This window comes from Leuresthes tenuis, unplaced genomic scaffold (genome assembly GCF_036924035.1).
Source record: "Leuresthes tenuis unplaced genomic scaffold, fLeuTen1.0.hap1 SCAF_16, whole genome shotgun sequence".
In the NCBI taxonomy this organism is placed as follows: Eukaryota; Metazoa; Chordata; class Actinopteri; order Atheriniformes; family Atherinopsidae; genus Leuresthes; species Leuresthes tenuis.
In genome coordinates this window covers 8621648-8640580 of record NW_027325370.1, presented here as the reverse complement: position 1 = coordinate 8640580, position 18933 = coordinate 8621648, and the positions used below count along the sequence as shown (strand labels likewise).

General features: G+C 38.7%; 1 protein-coding gene across 2 annotated transcripts in view; it reads right to left on the bottom strand.

Moving 5' to 3' along the window:
• Positions 1 to 18933, bottom strand: part of cpne5a (copine Va) — a 63997-nt gene that overhangs the window by 22355 nt on the left and 22709 nt on the right. For both annotated transcript variants that reach the window (XM_072367693.1, XM_072367694.1), the window contains 7 exons: positions 9228 to 9291; positions 5435 to 5538; positions 5081 to 5185; positions 2812 to 2853; positions 2505 to 2580; positions 796 to 849; positions 174 to 235 (listed from right to left, as the gene is read on the bottom strand). In XM_072367693.1, the coding sequence (XP_072223794.1) occupies positions 174 to 235; positions 796 to 849; positions 2505 to 2580; positions 2812 to 2853; positions 5081 to 5185; positions 5435 to 5538; positions 9228 to 9291 (507 nt within the window). The remainder of the gene's footprint in view (positions 1 to 173; positions 236 to 795; positions 850 to 2504; positions 2581 to 2811; positions 2854 to 5080; positions 5186 to 5434; positions 5539 to 9227; positions 9292 to 18933) is intronic.

Sequence of the window (18933 nt, the reverse complement as noted above, 5' to 3'; positions counted from 1 at the left end):
TATAAGAGGCTCATTTGTAAATTCAATTTATCAAGCAACAACAAATTAAACATGCATTTGGAGAGAAGAGTTGACCTGAAGACATTTTATTGCATATCACATATTATTGCCCTGAGGAAACTAGCTCAAAGGCAATATTAACAGTTTGTGAGCTGGGGGATCATTACACTTACCCTCCTTTGATGTAATCAAGGAAAGTGTGCTCAGACTCTACATTGAATGACAACAAGGACACCTGAGGGGAAGAAAAAGTCCAAACAGATTAACTCAAGCTTGATCATTTGATTAAATAAAAACTACATTCTACACATGAACACTGACCTTGGAGCTAACCACCCACAAAATGACTTATCAACACAGGATGCACATGTAGCATATTACTGCTACAATCCCTGAACATTAACCTGTCGGCAGACTGATGGATGATCAGCATGATGGATAACTAAACACAGTTTTTAATTACAGAACCACAGTATTCAACAGGAGCAGCAACAAATCTGTTATCTGTCATTTATAAACATCAATCACTACTTCATTAGAAGTACACAACCAAGATTCCCTTAATGCATTTGATGTTCAACCATCTGAGGTTATTTGAGGTCACACAAATGTTTTCCCCTCCATTTAGACTTGCAGTCTGAATTATGACTCTCAGACTGGGAAAGGAACAAAACATTCAACAGAGCTGAACTGCATTGTGCAATCCACTTAGTGGAAACTTCCTGATGAATACAAAAGCAAAGGGGGCAGGAGTGTGAGTGCACCAGGAGATCTTATCTTAGATCTCAGACTCACCGTCCCAGAGTTGATGTATCTCTTTTTCTTTAGTTTCTTCTTGGCATTCACCACCTGGTATGAAGGCAGATAAGGATAATGACAACGTAAACTTGCAGCACAATTCTTTCTATCCACCCTCGGGCAAGTAATAAAGACATCTTTGTCCTCTTATTCCATGTCTGTAAGGATAATGAAGCAGAGGGAATGAATCCAATAACTGCAGTAGGTGTGAATAAGATACCATTGATCATGCCTAGGAGCAAGTCACAGATTATTCAGGAGAATTTTTATAAGCATCTACTCTATATCCTACATACACACCACCATTCTTGGGGAGACTTGTCCCATTTTCACCCACGTAATAAACTAAATCATGACAACATGCAGAGTGAATTAAATTGTATAGGAATACACAGGCAGACAAAATTATAGAGATATATACATAATAGTGCATAGAAATGGGTGATAAGCTGAAGAAAATGCACAATTACAGCATTTCCTACTTTTAATGAGAGTTATATTTAAAGTTTACGGTTAAAAGTTTGTATACAACAGAAAGCAAGCATTGCTTGCTGCTCACTCTGCATGTCTGTGCACAACAAACATAAAGGATCAACCAGGAGCAACCTTTGCTGTAGTCAAATGTATTCCACTAGCTTTATTCTCTTTCCTCAACTCTTGCATTCTAGCTCTGTGGTTTGTAAAGCCACTTTTCCTACAAAGACAATGCCTCACAGCTGACCGCCATCACCCAGTCACTCAAGTTCACATTATGCCACAAAAACATAATTTGCCATTAAGGCAGCCTCTGCTAGTATAAGTCGGCTGTCATCTTAACTTTCAGAGCTAATGTTTGTAAACTTTGTGAATATCAGGTTGAGTGTGCAATAAGCTGAACATTGCAGCCTGTATCAAAGTTTTTATTTGTCAGTATTGAAAAGGAAGCTTTGCGGGGTTTTGTCCATTCTGACAGTGATTCGTGATCATTGACCCGGTGGAGAGGGTATGCTCCCAGGTAAAAATACATTAGGATTTTTTGCAAGGTAATGGCATTTCTTTATGGTATTTCAGCAGTTTAGTGGGGCAGCTCTTCATTTCACTCGCTCTTTCTGCGTCCCCTCTGTCTCAATTAACCCATCATGTCATCTCTTTTTCTCTTTTTCATCTCTTCTCTCCCCTTCTAACACTCTAGACCTTGTTCTTTTCAATGGCCACCTCCACAATTGATTCAGATGCTGTTGAACCACTTCACCTCTCAGACTCTTAATGGTAAGGTGAGAACACCCAGAGTACTCTAGATGTTAATCTCACACAGTAACAATTCAGCTCAAACAAGCAAAACCCATACAGTTTCCAGTCCTTAAATAAGACCTTGCTGAGCCAAAGTGCAAGACATATTTTCAAAGTGCCAGCCTGAGATAGGTCTCAGGATTTTATTTGTTCTGAGAAGAATAACTGCAACCACTGTCCATTCGGTGATACTTGGCATACTATATTTTCCAGTCACAGTTCACTATAAATGGATTCATCATTTCTTCAGAGTTGGATAAAATAGGTCAGATTTGCATCATGACCCAAATTCTACTTTTAGGTAGTAAAAAGCAAAGGAAAAACATGAAACAGTTCTGTACAATATTCTAACTGAAATGTGCAACAACACTCATGATTAACAAAAAAATCCTCTGCTCTGGGCAAACCAGGGAGAAGGGGTTTTTATCTTCACTCACCTCATACAAATTTAACTGGCTAGAACCCCGACACAGGTCTTTGTAGCTCGTGATGAATTCACCAATGAAATCGTGGCTGTTGAAGGAAGACATAGAATTACATGAGTTCATTCAGATACAGAAAACCTAAAGAGGTGTAACATAAATGTAACTGGGGAATCTATATGACACCCATTACAACACAGTTGACAAAATTGTGAGTGTTGGTAGTATAGTTCAAATATTTAAATGTAAGTTTAAATTTAAATATAAGAAGGGACAAGATATCACAAGAGCTCCATAAAGTACTTTTAAATCCAATCATTACCTCCCATCTCTGTCCCAGTCATATACTTCCACCTTGATTGTTCTACAAAAGACATCAAAACAGGAAAAGACTTTGTATGAGCACATTTATGCAATACATAATACACAAATGAGTTGCAACTGTTTTGTCCCATTGGAGAGAGAGTATTTTTTTTAATTATGCAAGATAAAAACAAGCTATAAAAGCTCATTGTTAGTGAAAGCTAAATTAAATCAATCAGAGAACCTGTTCTGTGATTTGCATGTAAAAGACAAACATCTTTTTGAAAATCTAATAACGGTTACAAATATTTATTACAACTTTCAGACTAGAAGCTAAGATGATCTATAGTGTAGATTTTTTAATAACCAAACAATGCCAGTCTCGGTAAACGTGAAAACATTTGAAATCCCTCTCCATCAGTTATCAATCCCATAAAACTCCTTTGTGTGAAGTCCCATACATAGAACATAGGGGATGTCTACCCTAAAAACCTTTTTCACATATCAGCTGTGCCTTAAAGGCTAAAAAACTGTCACCACTGTACCTCCTTGTAATTACCCACAGGCCAACAAGTCATCCCTACATCGCTGTGTCCTTTTACAAATCAAGCCAACGTTGCAGAATAAGCTGAGTGATAACAATGCAGTCGGTTAGGGTGGCGAGTTCCATGATTCTGGCTTGATGTGTGTAAGCACAGTGGAGGTGGGCCAATTTAACTACTGTTACTACCTCTACTGTCAGCTCAGAGGTGTATGTGGTGGATCAACTTCGATCTCCTGTTCTTCCTCTGCCCTTTCACACATGACATGATATGCAGCAAAGGCACACCAGTCCCTGCTTCAAAAGACATGTGTGAAAGAGGCTTATGATTGTAGATGGTGCTCTGCAGATTCATAACTGAAAACCCCAGCTTTCAGGTATATGGGTGATTTTGGTAGTGAGTATGTTTGGAAAGTTTCCAAGATAAGTGAGTGTGTAAAAACAAATAACTGGCCTGCGAGAACTCACTAAGAATGAGGAAAGGGTTTTCTTGATAGGAGGGAAAAAGTAGCGACTTGCTGTCCCAACCTTCCCATCAGCTGCTGTCAATCATGTGCTAGTAGGTCGAGGAGGAGGCAGGATGCTGGAAGGCTGCCCTGTTATCAAGACCTGAACTCATTCTGTCTGCACTGTTTACACACCGTGTAACAGGTGAAAAGATGAGTGAGGAATCCTGCTGTGAATCTGATTTTTTCCCCCCTCTACTTATGAAAACCATATATAAGTGACAAAATAATCCATTTTTTATGGTCTTAACCAACAAGATTAGAGAAAATTAACTTTTTTTTACACCCAGAGACAACATTAAAATAAGGGAAGGCACGTCCTTTACTTTGCTCTCAGTCCTCAAATCAATTTAATTTCCATAGTGCTTGCTTGAGTGGAAATGGAGGAGATTTCACTTTCTAATCACTAATGGAGCTGGATGATTACAAGAGTTTTACTAGATTCATACAAGGCTGAACGATCTGTGTTGCTGAGAGCCAGTAAGTGGGTTATCTTCCTCCTCATCATCATCTTTGCTGTAGATTCTTACAAGAGACATGCACAAGCAGGAAATATGAAGTGGAAAATGTGAGCCCTCTGGGCTGAAGCTTCAGCTACTCTGTCATTTTATGCAAAGTCAAAAGATATTCAGAATTACCATAAAACTATGGCTCAAAACCATCAATCATAATTATCTAAGAATGTCTGCATTTTAAATACAATTTCAAAGTGCTGTGGCTCTGCTTCGAAACAGTCTGTCAAAAACCTCATCGAAGTGAACTACTGATATTTCACAAGAAAAGTGGAGAGACCCCAAATTGCTGAGGATTTCTCTTGCCATTAAAGTCCTCAAAGGGAATCAGCCATCTTTCATGCTTCTGCTCCATCTGTCTGACCCAATTAGCTTCTCCAGGCAGGTGAGCAAAGACAGGATCACAGTAAGGAACCCTAGCTGACACCTGGTGTAGTGGAGAGGGCAACATTTAACGTCCTGGAACTATAGCTGTCAACATGTATAGAACGAGTACAGCCACCACAGGATTGGTAGCATATCATCAGAGGTATCTGAAATAATTGTAAATTTCAACAGCAGACAAAATAAAAGAGGAAAATCTCATTTTCCTGAATTTGATGCATTGCTAAAATTAAAACTATGGACTGAACCTCTGTGTGGCTTTTATATTCTCTGGAAAATCACACTGTGATATGTGTGTGAATTTGTGTGTGCTCAAAAGATTCAAATGTACATCACTCAACTTACCTGTCATAGTCTCCATTGCAGAGCGCTCTGACTGGAATAGAAAAGGGCTGCCAAACAGGATTCAGAGTGTTCTTCACTACCTCAGTCTTGTGACAGATGGTGAAGCTGGAGCAGAAGATCAACATTTAAAATCTTGAAACGTGTTTCTCCAAAAACAAAACCAAGTGTAAATATCTTCTCTCAACCTTTTTGCTTTGCACAGTGCAGTACCATATCTGCATGGATGTATCTGTGCGCAGCTGAGTTTACGGGGATCTAATCCTTTTAACCTTGGTTATCTTCCTCTATGATTTTTGTACATACCAACCTGGCTTTAACAATCTACTTAGAAATAGAACCAAGAGACAAACTCACGTGCCATCCTCGTTACTTCTATAAAAGACCATGAAAGGGTCTGACTTTCCAAAGAAATCCTTTTTATCCAGTTTATTGGCACAGAACTGCATGGTGGCGTAATCCTACAAAGGAAAAAACAGATGCAGAGGAAAAGAAAGACAAACAAGTAAAGGACATTGTAAATCCACACTTTTGCCTCTGTTATGTCTCCAGTTTTCTGTCTATACTTTCACTGCGCAAAGATGTAAAAGCGCCAAAGACAATGAAAGTGCTGACTGAATCCCAATAAGAGTAGAGCAAAACCAACCACTGGGTACTCATATCTAACATCTGCAAAAGCACTCATTACCATTTTTTAATTATACAACTCCTGCATTAAAAATACCTTATTTGTGATGAATATAATAATAGCCACAATGTGAGGCACAGTGCACAGGCACAGAGATGGATTTGGGATTGGAGGCTGTGTACAAAGGGGAGATTAATATCATTATAATTATACTTATTCAGGTAGCATTTCAATGTGTACAGCTGTATAAAGGACAACGTCCGTACCCTTTAATCCTTTTGATTCCAAATAGTCTCCCCGTAGTCCAGGTTTTACTCTGCATGTCATAATAATGAGGTTGCTTAATGGGCACACTGGACTGTCCACTACAGGAAAGTCTTCATAGTGTTCTCCGTCACCAACAGCCCCACCTCAGCATTGTGTAAGACTTTCTTAAAAACTGTTTAGCCTTGAAACATGCTGCATATGATCGTCAAGAGTCTAATGATCATACCTTTAGTGTGTGACAGAGTGACACAAGAAAACTTTCAGGGCCCTCCACTGGCATAAAAGAGAAGCTGCTTTTACCCTGCAGGTCCCTGGGCTTTTGATATGCTGCTATTTGATCTCAATCAGCAATGTGCTAAAGAGGGGCTTATTGATTCCTTTGTCCCACATCAGTGTGGTATGTCCTGGCTGTGACCTGCCTCTCACTAACCCCCATTCCATCACATCACTTTACGTCTTGGACAGACACATAGCACAGGCCTGCCTTTTTTTTGAGGCAGCTGCTCAAGGACAAATAAATAACACTCATAGAGCACTCGTCTAAAAATGAGCAAACTTTGTTATCTTGCTTTTTCCAACAAAAGTTTTTTTTTTTTTCAATCAACACAGTGGAAATGAGGAAAAGTATAAATCTCATTAAACCAGTCAGTGGTGGCAGCTAAATTGCACTGCTGTACATCTACTTTAATTTCGTAATGCAACTTTTAAGCATTATTTCTATTTCAAACCAGTCTGCAATAGAAATAGGGGGAATGCTGATGGAACATTGTCTTGCTTGTGTTGGATCAGCAAACGTTATAGTGCAAATAATTGTGCAGTTCATACCTGAAGTGTATCAAGCTCTCCCTTGGTGGCTTTTGACAAGAACACCTCATTTTCCAAGTTCCCATTTGGTCAATTTAATCAAATAAGAAATCACGAGTTTGCTGATGTCAGTTATTAAATCCCTTTAGTGCCATCCTATGACCATCCTGGATAACCCTGACATACCCTGCCTCTAAAATTACACTGTCATGGCTACACTGTGCCCTAAGCCTTTATCATGCACAGATAATACATTCCCACTTTGGTGCTTTGCATTGTTCTCTCATTAAGTGGGTAAAAGGCAGAGCTTTCACTTCAGCCACTGAGGTTCAGCGGCAGCAGCAGGGGAATACAGACTGCAGTCTGCATTATTTTTCTGCTCTTCTAAGATACCGCTGCTTTGGGTAAGTGGCAGAGCACTGCACACTGTCTCTTTCACAAAGTGGGATTGGTCTTTCAAAGGACCACAGAGTAAGGCTGACAATACCTGAATTCATGTTACATAAGCTTCTACTACATCCTCAGGATCACAGACTGTAGTGAATCACCAAATGAATCATGTGCCAAAGGATTATATGAACCAGACATAAGCACAGCTCCTTTATATTCTCCACACATCGCTCCATTCATTCCAGTGTTTGCCTATTACAACAGTAAGCCTGAAGGGAAGGATTTTTGTCAATGTCAGTCAGTTTTATGCATACATAAAGGACAATGAAAAGGGAAAATTGTAATTGTTCTACTCATTTTTTATTCTTAATCCACTAATAAAACTTGAAAGTATCTGCATGAGGAAAAAGTATTACACAGTCCAAATTAATATAGCAATAATGGCTTTGTGTGAGTTGTAAGCTAGTAACAATCTAAAATATTTAAAATCTCCATACTATGTGGACCGTTTGTAGCAAATTTGTGATTTTGGACACTGTAATGAAAACTACCTTGATTAGACTTGATCGTACAGTTCCTCTGTTTAATCCATAAACAGGGATGCTCTTTGGTTTTCAGGTGTAACATGTAAAGTGGTTTACTTAGATTAAAATCAACCAGAGCTGCAGATAGACCGGAGCAAAGATCTGAGCATGAGCCAGCCACTGCTCAGCAGTCATATGTGCCAGAGATAATGACAGCCAAAGGGAAGCCTTTGATCCATGCAGAGGCTGTTTCTCTGTCTAATGATACCTGGTAAATCCCCCATGAAGGTGTGAGCCAAGCCTGCAGAACAGCCCCTGATGATTCCCACTCTACCGCTCTCCCTTTTCAACTGCCTCTATTTATTGGACACAGGTGAATTTACAGGAAAAGCACTATCCCCATGGTTAGCAGCAGTATAATTCACAGATGTGGGACTTTCGCCAACAGCAGTGTCTTTACAGCTATCCACTCATCTTGTCCTTTTCTTTAATTTTTTTCTTTATTTTCTCAAGCTTAAGATATTGCCATTCAGGATTACATTCCACATGAATAGGGCAGGTCTGAAGTGACTGAAATGTCTTTGTACCTCAGCTTGACTCTTTAAGCGAGGAAACATTCATTTGTATCAATAATGATCATTTGCAGTTATATTACTAAATTGCTTCTTGAAGTGGTGCTTTGCAGTAATGTTGCAAATTCCTATCATTGGAAATGCAATGCACCTGATGACTCACATCAGCCCTTCAATGACTATGAGTACTGACACCTTTGTCCAGCAGGGCAGAATCAGTAATTGTCATCACTGCAGTTTCATTATCAGCATGGCTGATCTGCCTCACCCTGATAGGACACTATCGGTTATAACAAAAAGTAAAGGTACTGTCAAATTAGGTGTTATCAACTAAACAAGCACAATTATAAGTAACCAAGTCTTGAATAATAACATTGTTATATGTTTTAGGACATCATAAAGCAAGCTTGATGGCTTTCTGTGCTGCCTCAGAGGGAGGCCATTGCTCTGGCCTGTAAATCTTGCTGTTCTCTTCTGCTCCTCTGGCAGCACTGTAATGTGATTATTTACTATCTTCATTTAGCACTGTGGAGGGAAAGCCAATGAGCATTAGTGGACACAAGTTATCAATGCAGACTCATGGAAGAACACACCACACAAATGCTTGATTTAGTGAGTTGAATGAAAGCAGTCTCATTACATAGCCATTCAAACTCTTATCATATTCATAATGTAAACAATTCAAATGACAAACACATTTGCTTGGTAACGCTGCGTATCTTGTTCATTTAATGAGGACAGTTATGATGCAATATATCTTAGTGATGACAAGGATATTAAACATCCCACTTCACTTCAGCAGGCTTGTGAACATTGTTAAACATGCATTTTGCAAGTTAATATGTTCAATTAAGCTCTGATGTGCCATTGTTTAAGGGGATAGTTAAAATCAGATCAGCAAACACTGCTTAACATTTATTCTGAAACAGTGAAAACAAATTAAGAAGTAAACTTTTTTTACTCACTCTGCAGTTTCCAAGCTCCTCAGCTGACAGAATAATGGTTCCACATGTCTTCCCGGGTATGCCACTGTGGAAGCAAATAAAAATCATTAACTCCGCCGATAGAAAACAGTCACAATGAGCCACTGGATGACTCTACATTTTAGAGGCTTTGCTCTAAGAGGCATTAGGTTGGATTCAACCGTTGCAATTCACCCAATGTTGCTAATGAACAGCACACTCCAGCTAAAATTTGGTGAATCCAGCCATCTTTTAAGAGAAAGTCCAACCACAACTGAGGAGCCAAATTTTGCTTTGACTCCACAGCTCTGATTTATCACCAGGGTTTACAGAACTTTTTGTAACATTTTATATCAGGTTAATAAAACAAGTGTATTTTTAAACAAAAGATTACAGCTTTTATATAGTGGCACTATTATTTCAGTTTTCTTTACCACCTGAGGAGGATAAAAAAAACAAGAAAAAGAAAATGTTCTTTTGTACAGTGTGGAAAAAAACACCCGAGACACAGAACAACTTTGATCCCGGTTTGTCGACACCACATTGAGACTTTAAAATCAGCTGGCATGCAGTTGTTTACCACTGATTCCAATAGATGATGAAGATATATCACAACCAAAGAAAGATTATGTTTTCCTGAGCCTTGCCAACCCTCTGTCCTCATCTAACAAAAAAACTTGCTCCCAAAGCAAAAAAGATATATCTAGTTTTACCTTTTTGAATTGGTATTAAAATAGATTTCTTCTTTTCTTTTTTATATATACAATCTAACACTCAGCACTCACTGCAGCTGAGGATAGTTGGCAGAGCCCATTGCAGCCTAAGCAAAACAAGAGTCATATCAATTGTCCAGTCATACAGTAGCACATCAGCTGCTGACACTCCTGTCATCTTTTTTGGCTAAAGAAGGAAATTAAACGTGTCTTGCTGTGGCCTTAGCTGGAGTCCAATCATTAGAAGGTCAAACTTGCTGCAAATCTTTATCAAGCTGTGACAGCTGATCTGTCACTAATACTGAGTTCTATACAGCTATCCCAGAGGCAGTCTGTGACTACAGCAGCAGAGGCTTGCATAATTAACGAAGGCAATCTAGTACAAACCTACAATATCTGAACTTTCAGCACTGAATTATGCCGGGGAGCTATTAAGAGATAGAGTGTACCTTCTTCTTTCCTGCCTGTCTGTGCAGGAAATGTTTGTGTTCTGTTTAGGCCAAGCAGTACAAGGTGTTTTCAGTATGCTGTTACACATGTACTACAATGCTCCACAAGAGCACATCTATCTCCCTTGGTATCAACTTTGATCAATATCTCAATACAAGTCTAGTAAACAAAGCATTCAGGTGTAACTGCTATATAATGTTTAAAGAGGCAATAGGTAAAAAGAAGCCATTATATTCTGATAGCAGGCACATTTAACTCCCAGTCTCTATCTTCAAGGTCCAGCAAGACTAGTCTCAAGGTGAATTAACTGTCCTTGAATTATTGATGTTTCACTCCAAGCTGCTACCCCAAGAGCCAGTAAAATGTTCACCAGTAAAGACTGCAAACCTTGTACACTCCTCAGGTCACATGATCTCCCTGAGGTCACAGCAATGGCTGACTCTCTCATCAAACTGGGAAATGAGATCCAGTGATTGGTCAAAAATCAGCTTCAGATGCACCACCCTGCTCTAATATGTGCTGCTGATAAGAGAGCAGGTACCAAAAGGCCAGTGGTATTTCAAATTAGTCATGCATTATTGAGTATGGCATTTTCTCTGACGGTAACTTGTTAATGTGAAGAGAGAGCACGTGCTGAATGGATAAATACAGTTCCTGCCTGTTACAGTATGTGTGGCACATGAATTTTTTACTGTGCAGCTTTTCCACTGAAACAGGACTTTAGGTTTTGCATTTTGAAGCCAAATTCTCTCATCTGTCTCTCATGGACAGAAAAATAAGTTGATGATGAAATGGCTTGAAATGTGCTGGAGTGGTTGTCCTTGCTGTACCTAGACAATGTCTGCGGTGAGACTGTTAAGAGGAACTGAGGTGATTTATTTTGCTAGTCATGTAAATGTGTATGAGACTTTAATGTTTTAACATTTTAATGACTCTGTCATACAGCATTAATCTACTTTAAGATGGAGTAAAGACAGAAAATCCCCTGATAATAAACAGTATGAAAAAGTGACAGTTTGGTGTTGGAGTTACATCCTTGTGTACTTAATATGAGGCTTAAAATGCAGTATTTTTTTTCTTTGTTTGGCATCTGTGGGCTTTCTTTTTGTCAGTCAAGACTGTGTTTATTGGTGTCTCCAGGGCATGAGGAGGGACCAGTTATATCATCATGATTCCCTACATTGTAAGCATAACACAGTTAAGACGAACGCTAGCAAAGAGGCAGTAATGATATTTAACTTTAGAGATAAGTGAAGAGTAGATCTGATGCCGTAGACTTGCTTAGAGAAGACTGATCACAGCTTGTCATCTGCTATGACCTCTGTACTTTCAAATAATGATTAAAAAAAATTATTGAATAGATTTAAAAGAGTTTCCCTACACCACAGCTATGCAGGTGAGCAGGGACTTTATAATCATATGCTAAGGACCTGGGCTCCCTAACCATCAACACCATTCACATCATAATTCATACAGTCACTTACAAGCTTCTGTTGGCACCCAACAGACACTGTGCCATATGGTCCTGACCAATCCATAATGTGCACTAATGTTGCATGAGAACCTCAGGGAACCTTATATTTCCAGTCAGATAGAACCATGTCTGTGGTTGTGTGTCTTAAATAGAAACCCTGATGATTTAACAAAATTTCATAAAGAAAACAACAAGTTAAGATAGAAACAAAACAAGGTCTTTTATCAATCATTCCTTTACTTCCATCTGTTCCTTTACTGTGAAAGAAAGGAGGGAAGAACCGCTGTCGTGCTCCTCACTCACAATGAAACAGAGAGTTATCTTGACAGATCCCCTGTTTGATCAACTGAATGGAAAGAGATCAAGCAGCATATTTCAGCATCCCTACAATTCTTGGCCAATGATTTTGATTCTGCTGTTCTGCAGAATAGTAAGGAGAACACTGGTTCTCTTTTTTTGCCTGGGGAGAGTACAATAACATAATTTATGCGTTCAAAAACAACCATAAGAAATTATCATGCATTACATATTACATAAAACAATGTAATAATGTAAATAATAAATCATTCAGGAGCAATGTATGGCTTCTATAATTTCCCACCGAAGGACAGTGGCTTGTGGTCAAATAATGATTCATAAAGTCTGTATTCTTCATTACCTGTCACTGTGGAGCCGAGGTGGATGAGATTAAAGTCCGAAGAGGGAAAAGGAAGCCATTGCTGATGCAATGCACACTAGGTCATTAGGATGAGGAATGGTCTTGATATTTAACAACGCAGGAACGTGTGATGCATACGAGACTGAGGGCGGTTATCTCCTCAACAACATGAGTGAGAGCCCAACAAGAAGAAATTTTCTTTTTTTTAATACTGCAGTTGTTGCAGCATTTCCTAAGAGAAGAAATGACTGCAGTGTTATAATGCTATCATGCAAGTGTTATTTTGCAATTTCACACTCTAGTGGAGATAAACCAATTATAACATATTAGTTTAGAGGAAGGAGAGAAAGCACACAAAGGAATAAGATGAGAAAAGGGGTCATTTTTATTACACAGAACAAATTCTAGATTGTTTAGGTCAGTGAATCTAACGCTTATGTCTGGATGACCTGGGGACTGGGATGAATTAACAAATCTAACTGGCTTGAGTGGGACAACAGAGAGGGGTGGCAGACAGATAATCAGGTTTTGTGCCAATGTAAATATTCGGGGCAGTGGGCAGATTTTAGTTGAACAGAATTAGACAAGGTTGCCGGAACTCTATGTGTGTTCAAATAGGATTATACCACTAATCCCCCTGATCTACATATCCTGATAAGCATTTTTAATCCCTCACCTCACCAGGATTAAAAAAAAGAGGATGTGAAGTGCAACAGCTAATTCTAAATGACACTAGAATACATACCAAATTCCACAGAGAGGAGCAGAGAGCTGCCTCATACTGATATGGCAAGATAAGCTAGCACTTGTGTTTCAACAATATAGCTACAGGCAAAATGTGTGAAGTTCCTTGTGTCTTTGTTAGAATGAGCTGTGATAGTGTTAGTTTGCATTAGTCCATTCTTGATTTGCCTTTTTGTTTAAATTCCCTCTCATGGTTTGTTTTTACTGTTATTCTTGCTTTTGTCTGTCTTGCCTCAGTTCTGTTCTTGTGTCCTGGTCTCAGTTTAGTTTCTAGTTAGCTTCACATTCTCACAGCAGTTGACCTCAGTTCCTCTGTTTGGTCCTCAGCTCCACACTCATCTGCTGTCTTAGCTGCAGTCACTTACTCATCAACTCCCCAGTATTTATGCTCCTTGGTTTGTCTTAGTCATTGTCAGATCCTCGCTACTATCTTTTCTGTTCTTTGTTGTTTATTTCTTTGCTTGTTTGTTTTTGCCATCTGGTCTGTCTGTCATCGCAGTTTAGTTTTCCAGCCAGTTTATTCTGCTGCCTTCACTTGGGTCTTCTTCTCTCCACTACCACCAAATCATAACAAATTAATTTCTTCATTCAATCAATATTGTAGTCACACCATGTGACCTATTGAGAGTTGTTAAGTAGTTGCCACTGGTGGATAATGGTCTTTACCATAATGTCACTGAACAGAAGTAATCATATATTTATGGACGTTTCATAAAACACCACAGTAAATTATTACTGTATTTGATTTTATGAGGGTGCTTTTACACACTAAGGCTGCTGTTGACATTTTGATTACACAGATTACAGCACAGATTTAATTACAATAACAATGTTTGATTTCTTAGGATTCTAAATAAATGAGGCTTTCATCAACCACCTGCAAGCCATAAATCACTTGTTTTGACAGTGAAGGAGAAGATTAGGAGAAGCTGTCAATCAGAAGGAAACTTTCTCATTTAAATGCAAGAACTGCTCAGGTCATAACAGGGAGTTCACTTCGGTCCGAGTGTTCTTGTCTGCTGACAAAAAAATCCCTTCTTTAAACTGTATTCCAAGTCCATTTCAACTTCCCACTGGCAAGAACAGGACATCTCTCTTCATCAGAGGCCAAAGGAGATTCTCAATTCTCATTATTGTTGTACTTACTGGCTGAGCCCTATTTTATGCCTCTTTCTCTCTGCAGGTGTGTGACATCAACCCATGACTGATTTACCTCTCCCTTATCGCTGCTGTGAGTCACTAAAGGCCACGGAGAACTTTCAACCCCCACCCCCCACCTGGTGCTGTGTACGGGTAATGGAATTCATGTTGCAGTAGGATGCCAAGACCAGACTATTTTCACCTGTGGAATGGATCAGCAACATAGATGTTTTAAAAATGAGAAAGAAGAGCACTAATTCATTGCCCTTTAGGTTGGTCTCTCACCTCTTCAGCAGATATAAAATCTGGTCATTGTTGTCCTTGCTGCTCTTGCTCTTTATGCCTGCATTAGTGTGAGAAAAAAAATCTATTCCTTCATTATCTGCAGAGCTCTATAAACCTATACTTTTAACAGCTGCTGTGTATGTTAAATTAATTGTTTCATAGCAGAACAAAAAATGGATTTTTAGATTTTGTGTGGTGTCAAGGTCATAAAAAAAGAGCCTCTGATGATTCAACTGAATGTGTAGGAAAGCAAATTTTGATGTACTGCCAATTAAGGACCCAGAATGGTATCAAATAAGTCTCTAGTTTGTCGGAAAAAGACGGTCTTGCACACTCAGCACAGCTGAGAATATCCACATTATTACAAGGCTGAACACTAACAAGCAGTGTTCAGCCTTGGAGCCCACATTGGTATTTAAGAAGCAGAATGCTCTACTTTTGTGTGATGTCCAGAGGCAGAGAACGTTGATTATTGTAAGCCACCTAAAGCACTTCACCTTCCAGTGAAGTAGAACAGGAAAACATGGAGCTGAAAGTGAAGAATACACTACTCTTGCATTCATCTCTCCATGTACAGTATCATGAGAGCTCAGAATAAAGGTTTTAAGTTTCACCAAAAATCGACTCCCATTTTAACTCCCACTCATCATTTCGAACTGCAGATCATTTAATCTCAGATGAGGTGCTGCTGTGTAGCCCCGAGCCAGTGAGTCAACCAAAATCACCAACAACTGTAAAAGAACTGTGAATCTTTGAAATAGAGATGAGACAAGTGATGCCCTTTGCCAAACTTCTCCCTGAGTAAACTTGTGGTGATTTACAGCACCGTATGAATTAACGCAGTAGTTGGATCTTGTGAGCATGACATTGTGTATTTTATCTTGTATTGTGCATTTTAACTAGATTACTGTGTTATGTTGCATTTCTTAACTATACTGTATAAAAAAAGACCCAACATAGAAACTGTATTTCATTGAGCTTTTGCAAAGCTTTAACAGGCTCCTAACGAAATGCCTCCATGAAGTAGGTTGTCCGGTCAATAGTTTGCAACGAAACAAGGCACTTACCTGCAGGCCTTTACTGAAAGATGTATTTAAAGTGTTCACATGAAGTTAAAAAAATTATGTTTAACATCTAAAGCCTTGGATGTTTGTTGTAAACTATAACATCGAACACAAAAGAGAAAAAGTGCAAAGAGTGGTCAAAGTGTTTTTTTCAGCAAACTTGAGTTTCTGTTGACCTGACAGCAGTTACAGAACCCTAATAATTCAAGCCAAACATTAATTTTCAATTCACTTAAGACATGAACTTTTGGGATTGCTCAGTGCACAGAGCAGTAAAATGAAGATTTGCGTGATTGAAAACCATAGAGCAAGGCAATATCAGCTTTAACTAGCCACTACTAACAAACTCCAACAGTTTGTGCTACAGTTGCCACAAGTGTAATGCAAGATTTATCCACTGCTAAAGGCCCACTGTTATACATATTGCCATCAGCTTCAGGAGTAAGTGCCACTTTACAACTGTCAGCTGCATTAGTGCCTGCAACAAGAGAAAGCTTTGCCAGCAGAACAACAGAGAATATGTGGAAGAGCTAACAGATTGAGATGATTTACAAACATATCTGTTATAAAAGTCTTCTGTAGTATATAAACAACTGTTCAACGTATGCTTTACAATGCAAATCAAATCAAATAAAAATGTAATGTCTGATCGAATATCTAACATAAAAGTAAATTAGCACCTCTGACTCAGTCTCAAAAACAGCTAGATGTCAAATTCATCACACAACTGTTGTGTTGCATCACAATGTTGCACTGTTATGGCTGCTCATAAAATTCATCCAAAAATCAAACTGTGGAACTGAAAATGTCTTTTAACACGCCTTAAAGATGCCTTTTTGACTTGTTTTGATTGAGAGATTAATTAGTTGTTGAAAACATTGCAAAAAACAAGTTTCATTTTCAAAACATCACTACCATCGCCTCCTTTACTGTTTATAATTTAGCATCTGAATACCTATGAGTGCACCAGAAAGTTTGTCAGTCAAAGCTAACCTTGAAAAGTCCGTACTGATTGTAGTAGTTGAGGTGTTGTTGCGTGCGTCAGGTTCAGCTTAAGACTATTTAGAGCTCCAGTTGCTGAGTAAGATGCACTTAGTTTATACCTTAATAATGTAATAATGGTAGTTTGGGCATAAATATATAATTTACATTTTCAACTTACCAGTTGAAAGTGACTGGTAAAGGCAGTATATGGACAAGTGTGACACGACTTCTGGCATCCTTTATTCTAAACTCCTTTAATGTCTCTATGTGCACTGTTTACATCCCACAAACTCAGAAGATCTGTATGATGTGCTCCCCAGTGGACTCCTCCGGAAATAGACATGATAGAGTTGCCTACATTTGCATGAGATTAAAAAATATAGATATATTACAGGCTAATGCTTCATCAACTGCAAAAGACATGTTGATATAAAGCACCAGTCACCACAGAGAAGTCCTGGTTTAAAAGGATGGTATGTAAAGCAATCTCAAATCTTTCTTTCTTACTGTGATTCTGTTAACGTGACAGCAGCAGGTCAGACTTACACCATGGTGAAAATTATACATAAATGTTTGGTTGAGGTCGCAGAACACGTTCAGTTGTCATCACATTAATGGATTGCATTGCACATCTGAAAGAGGCTTGTATTACACCAAAGCAATTCACACATGAACACTTAAGAAGTTACTTACTTTATAAACCATGCGAACAAAATATTTCCTTCTTCCCACTTTATCTCTGCTCTGATTTCAGTACTGAAGTAACAAGTGTAACACAAGCAAGATCAGTCCTTTAGACAGTGAGTTCTTCTCCCCGTAGATTGGAAATAGTTGAGGTGAGCCTTGATGTTTATTCTACTTGGCGTGCCTGTTTTTCCACCCATTATTTTATATATTTTCAAAAATGCTTTTCCCCATTTACTTGGCTCCTGTGGGTGCAGTCACCCCACCCAACAGTCATTGTAAATTTGTTCATTTCCTGCTTGAAGCGTACAGCAGGAGGGCTCAGTCACAGTAGGCTAATGGGTTTAACATGCTAATGTTGTGTTGCATTCATGTGCTCTACTGTGTGGTATAAATCACCATACCAACAAAAAGGTTACAGCTGTTTGTTTAATTAACTCTATTTCCATCATACCTACAAATGCTACCTCCTGATTCCTTCCTGATAACTATACACACAATCCCACTCATACGAGCTGCACCACAGATGTTTTGTTTCACAGTAAACAATGTCATTCACCTGCATCAGGCATTAACATTTCCATATTCGTTTCTACATATTTCTTTGATACAAACCTCACGTGAAAAATAAATTATAAACAAAATGTTTTTTATCACAGTGTCAGCTCATATTCCTGGCATATTATTTACCTTAATTATGGCATGAGAGGAGAAGGCATTTAGCCTGTTACCAACCCAAAGACAAGTCTGTGGAAAATATTTTCTCAGAAACATACACTTATTCCCAGGTGCACAACACACATAAATTCAGAAACAACTAATGCATATTTCTGTATATGTGCCTGAGTGCTCAGTATTCCATTATGTTCCTGCTGACATGTGTGAACTGTACTACAGTCACGTGAGAAAGAAAGTACATTCTCTTTCTGTTCTATGTTTTTTACATATGTATGTGATATGAAAGCAGAATAAAAAAAAAATCATTTGTGGAACCATGAACCCTTCAGTCTGAGTAAACTATGTTAAATCTGAAAGACCCCTCTCATAGATTTGTCATATGAAATGAGAACTACTTTAAATTGGCTTCCGAATCAAGCAGCGAAAAGTTGTAGCACGACATGTTTGAATTAATCTGGCTAATTTGACATTGCCCGTCCTTTTACAGTGTGCACGTACACTGCATTCATGCACATCAGAGTGTCGATGCTGAAACAATAAATTCTGCAATCCTAATGGAGAGCGTGAAAGGCATGAAGACAGAAAGAGGTTTGAAAGAATATAAAAAGTAAAGGGAGCGCAATGAGTAGAAATGGGGTCAAACTGAAAAAAAAGAATCTCGTGGATGGAAAGAAGGAGAATGAATTAAAGATGAAGTGTAGAGAATAGGGGAAGGGGTTGCTGATGTGCTTCTTAAGCAGGTCATCCGATACAGCGCACCGTTAGACGGCTTGTTTAAGCGTGACTAACAGATTTTCCTCAGTCACTTTAAGCACCGTTCCTCAAAGCCATGGTC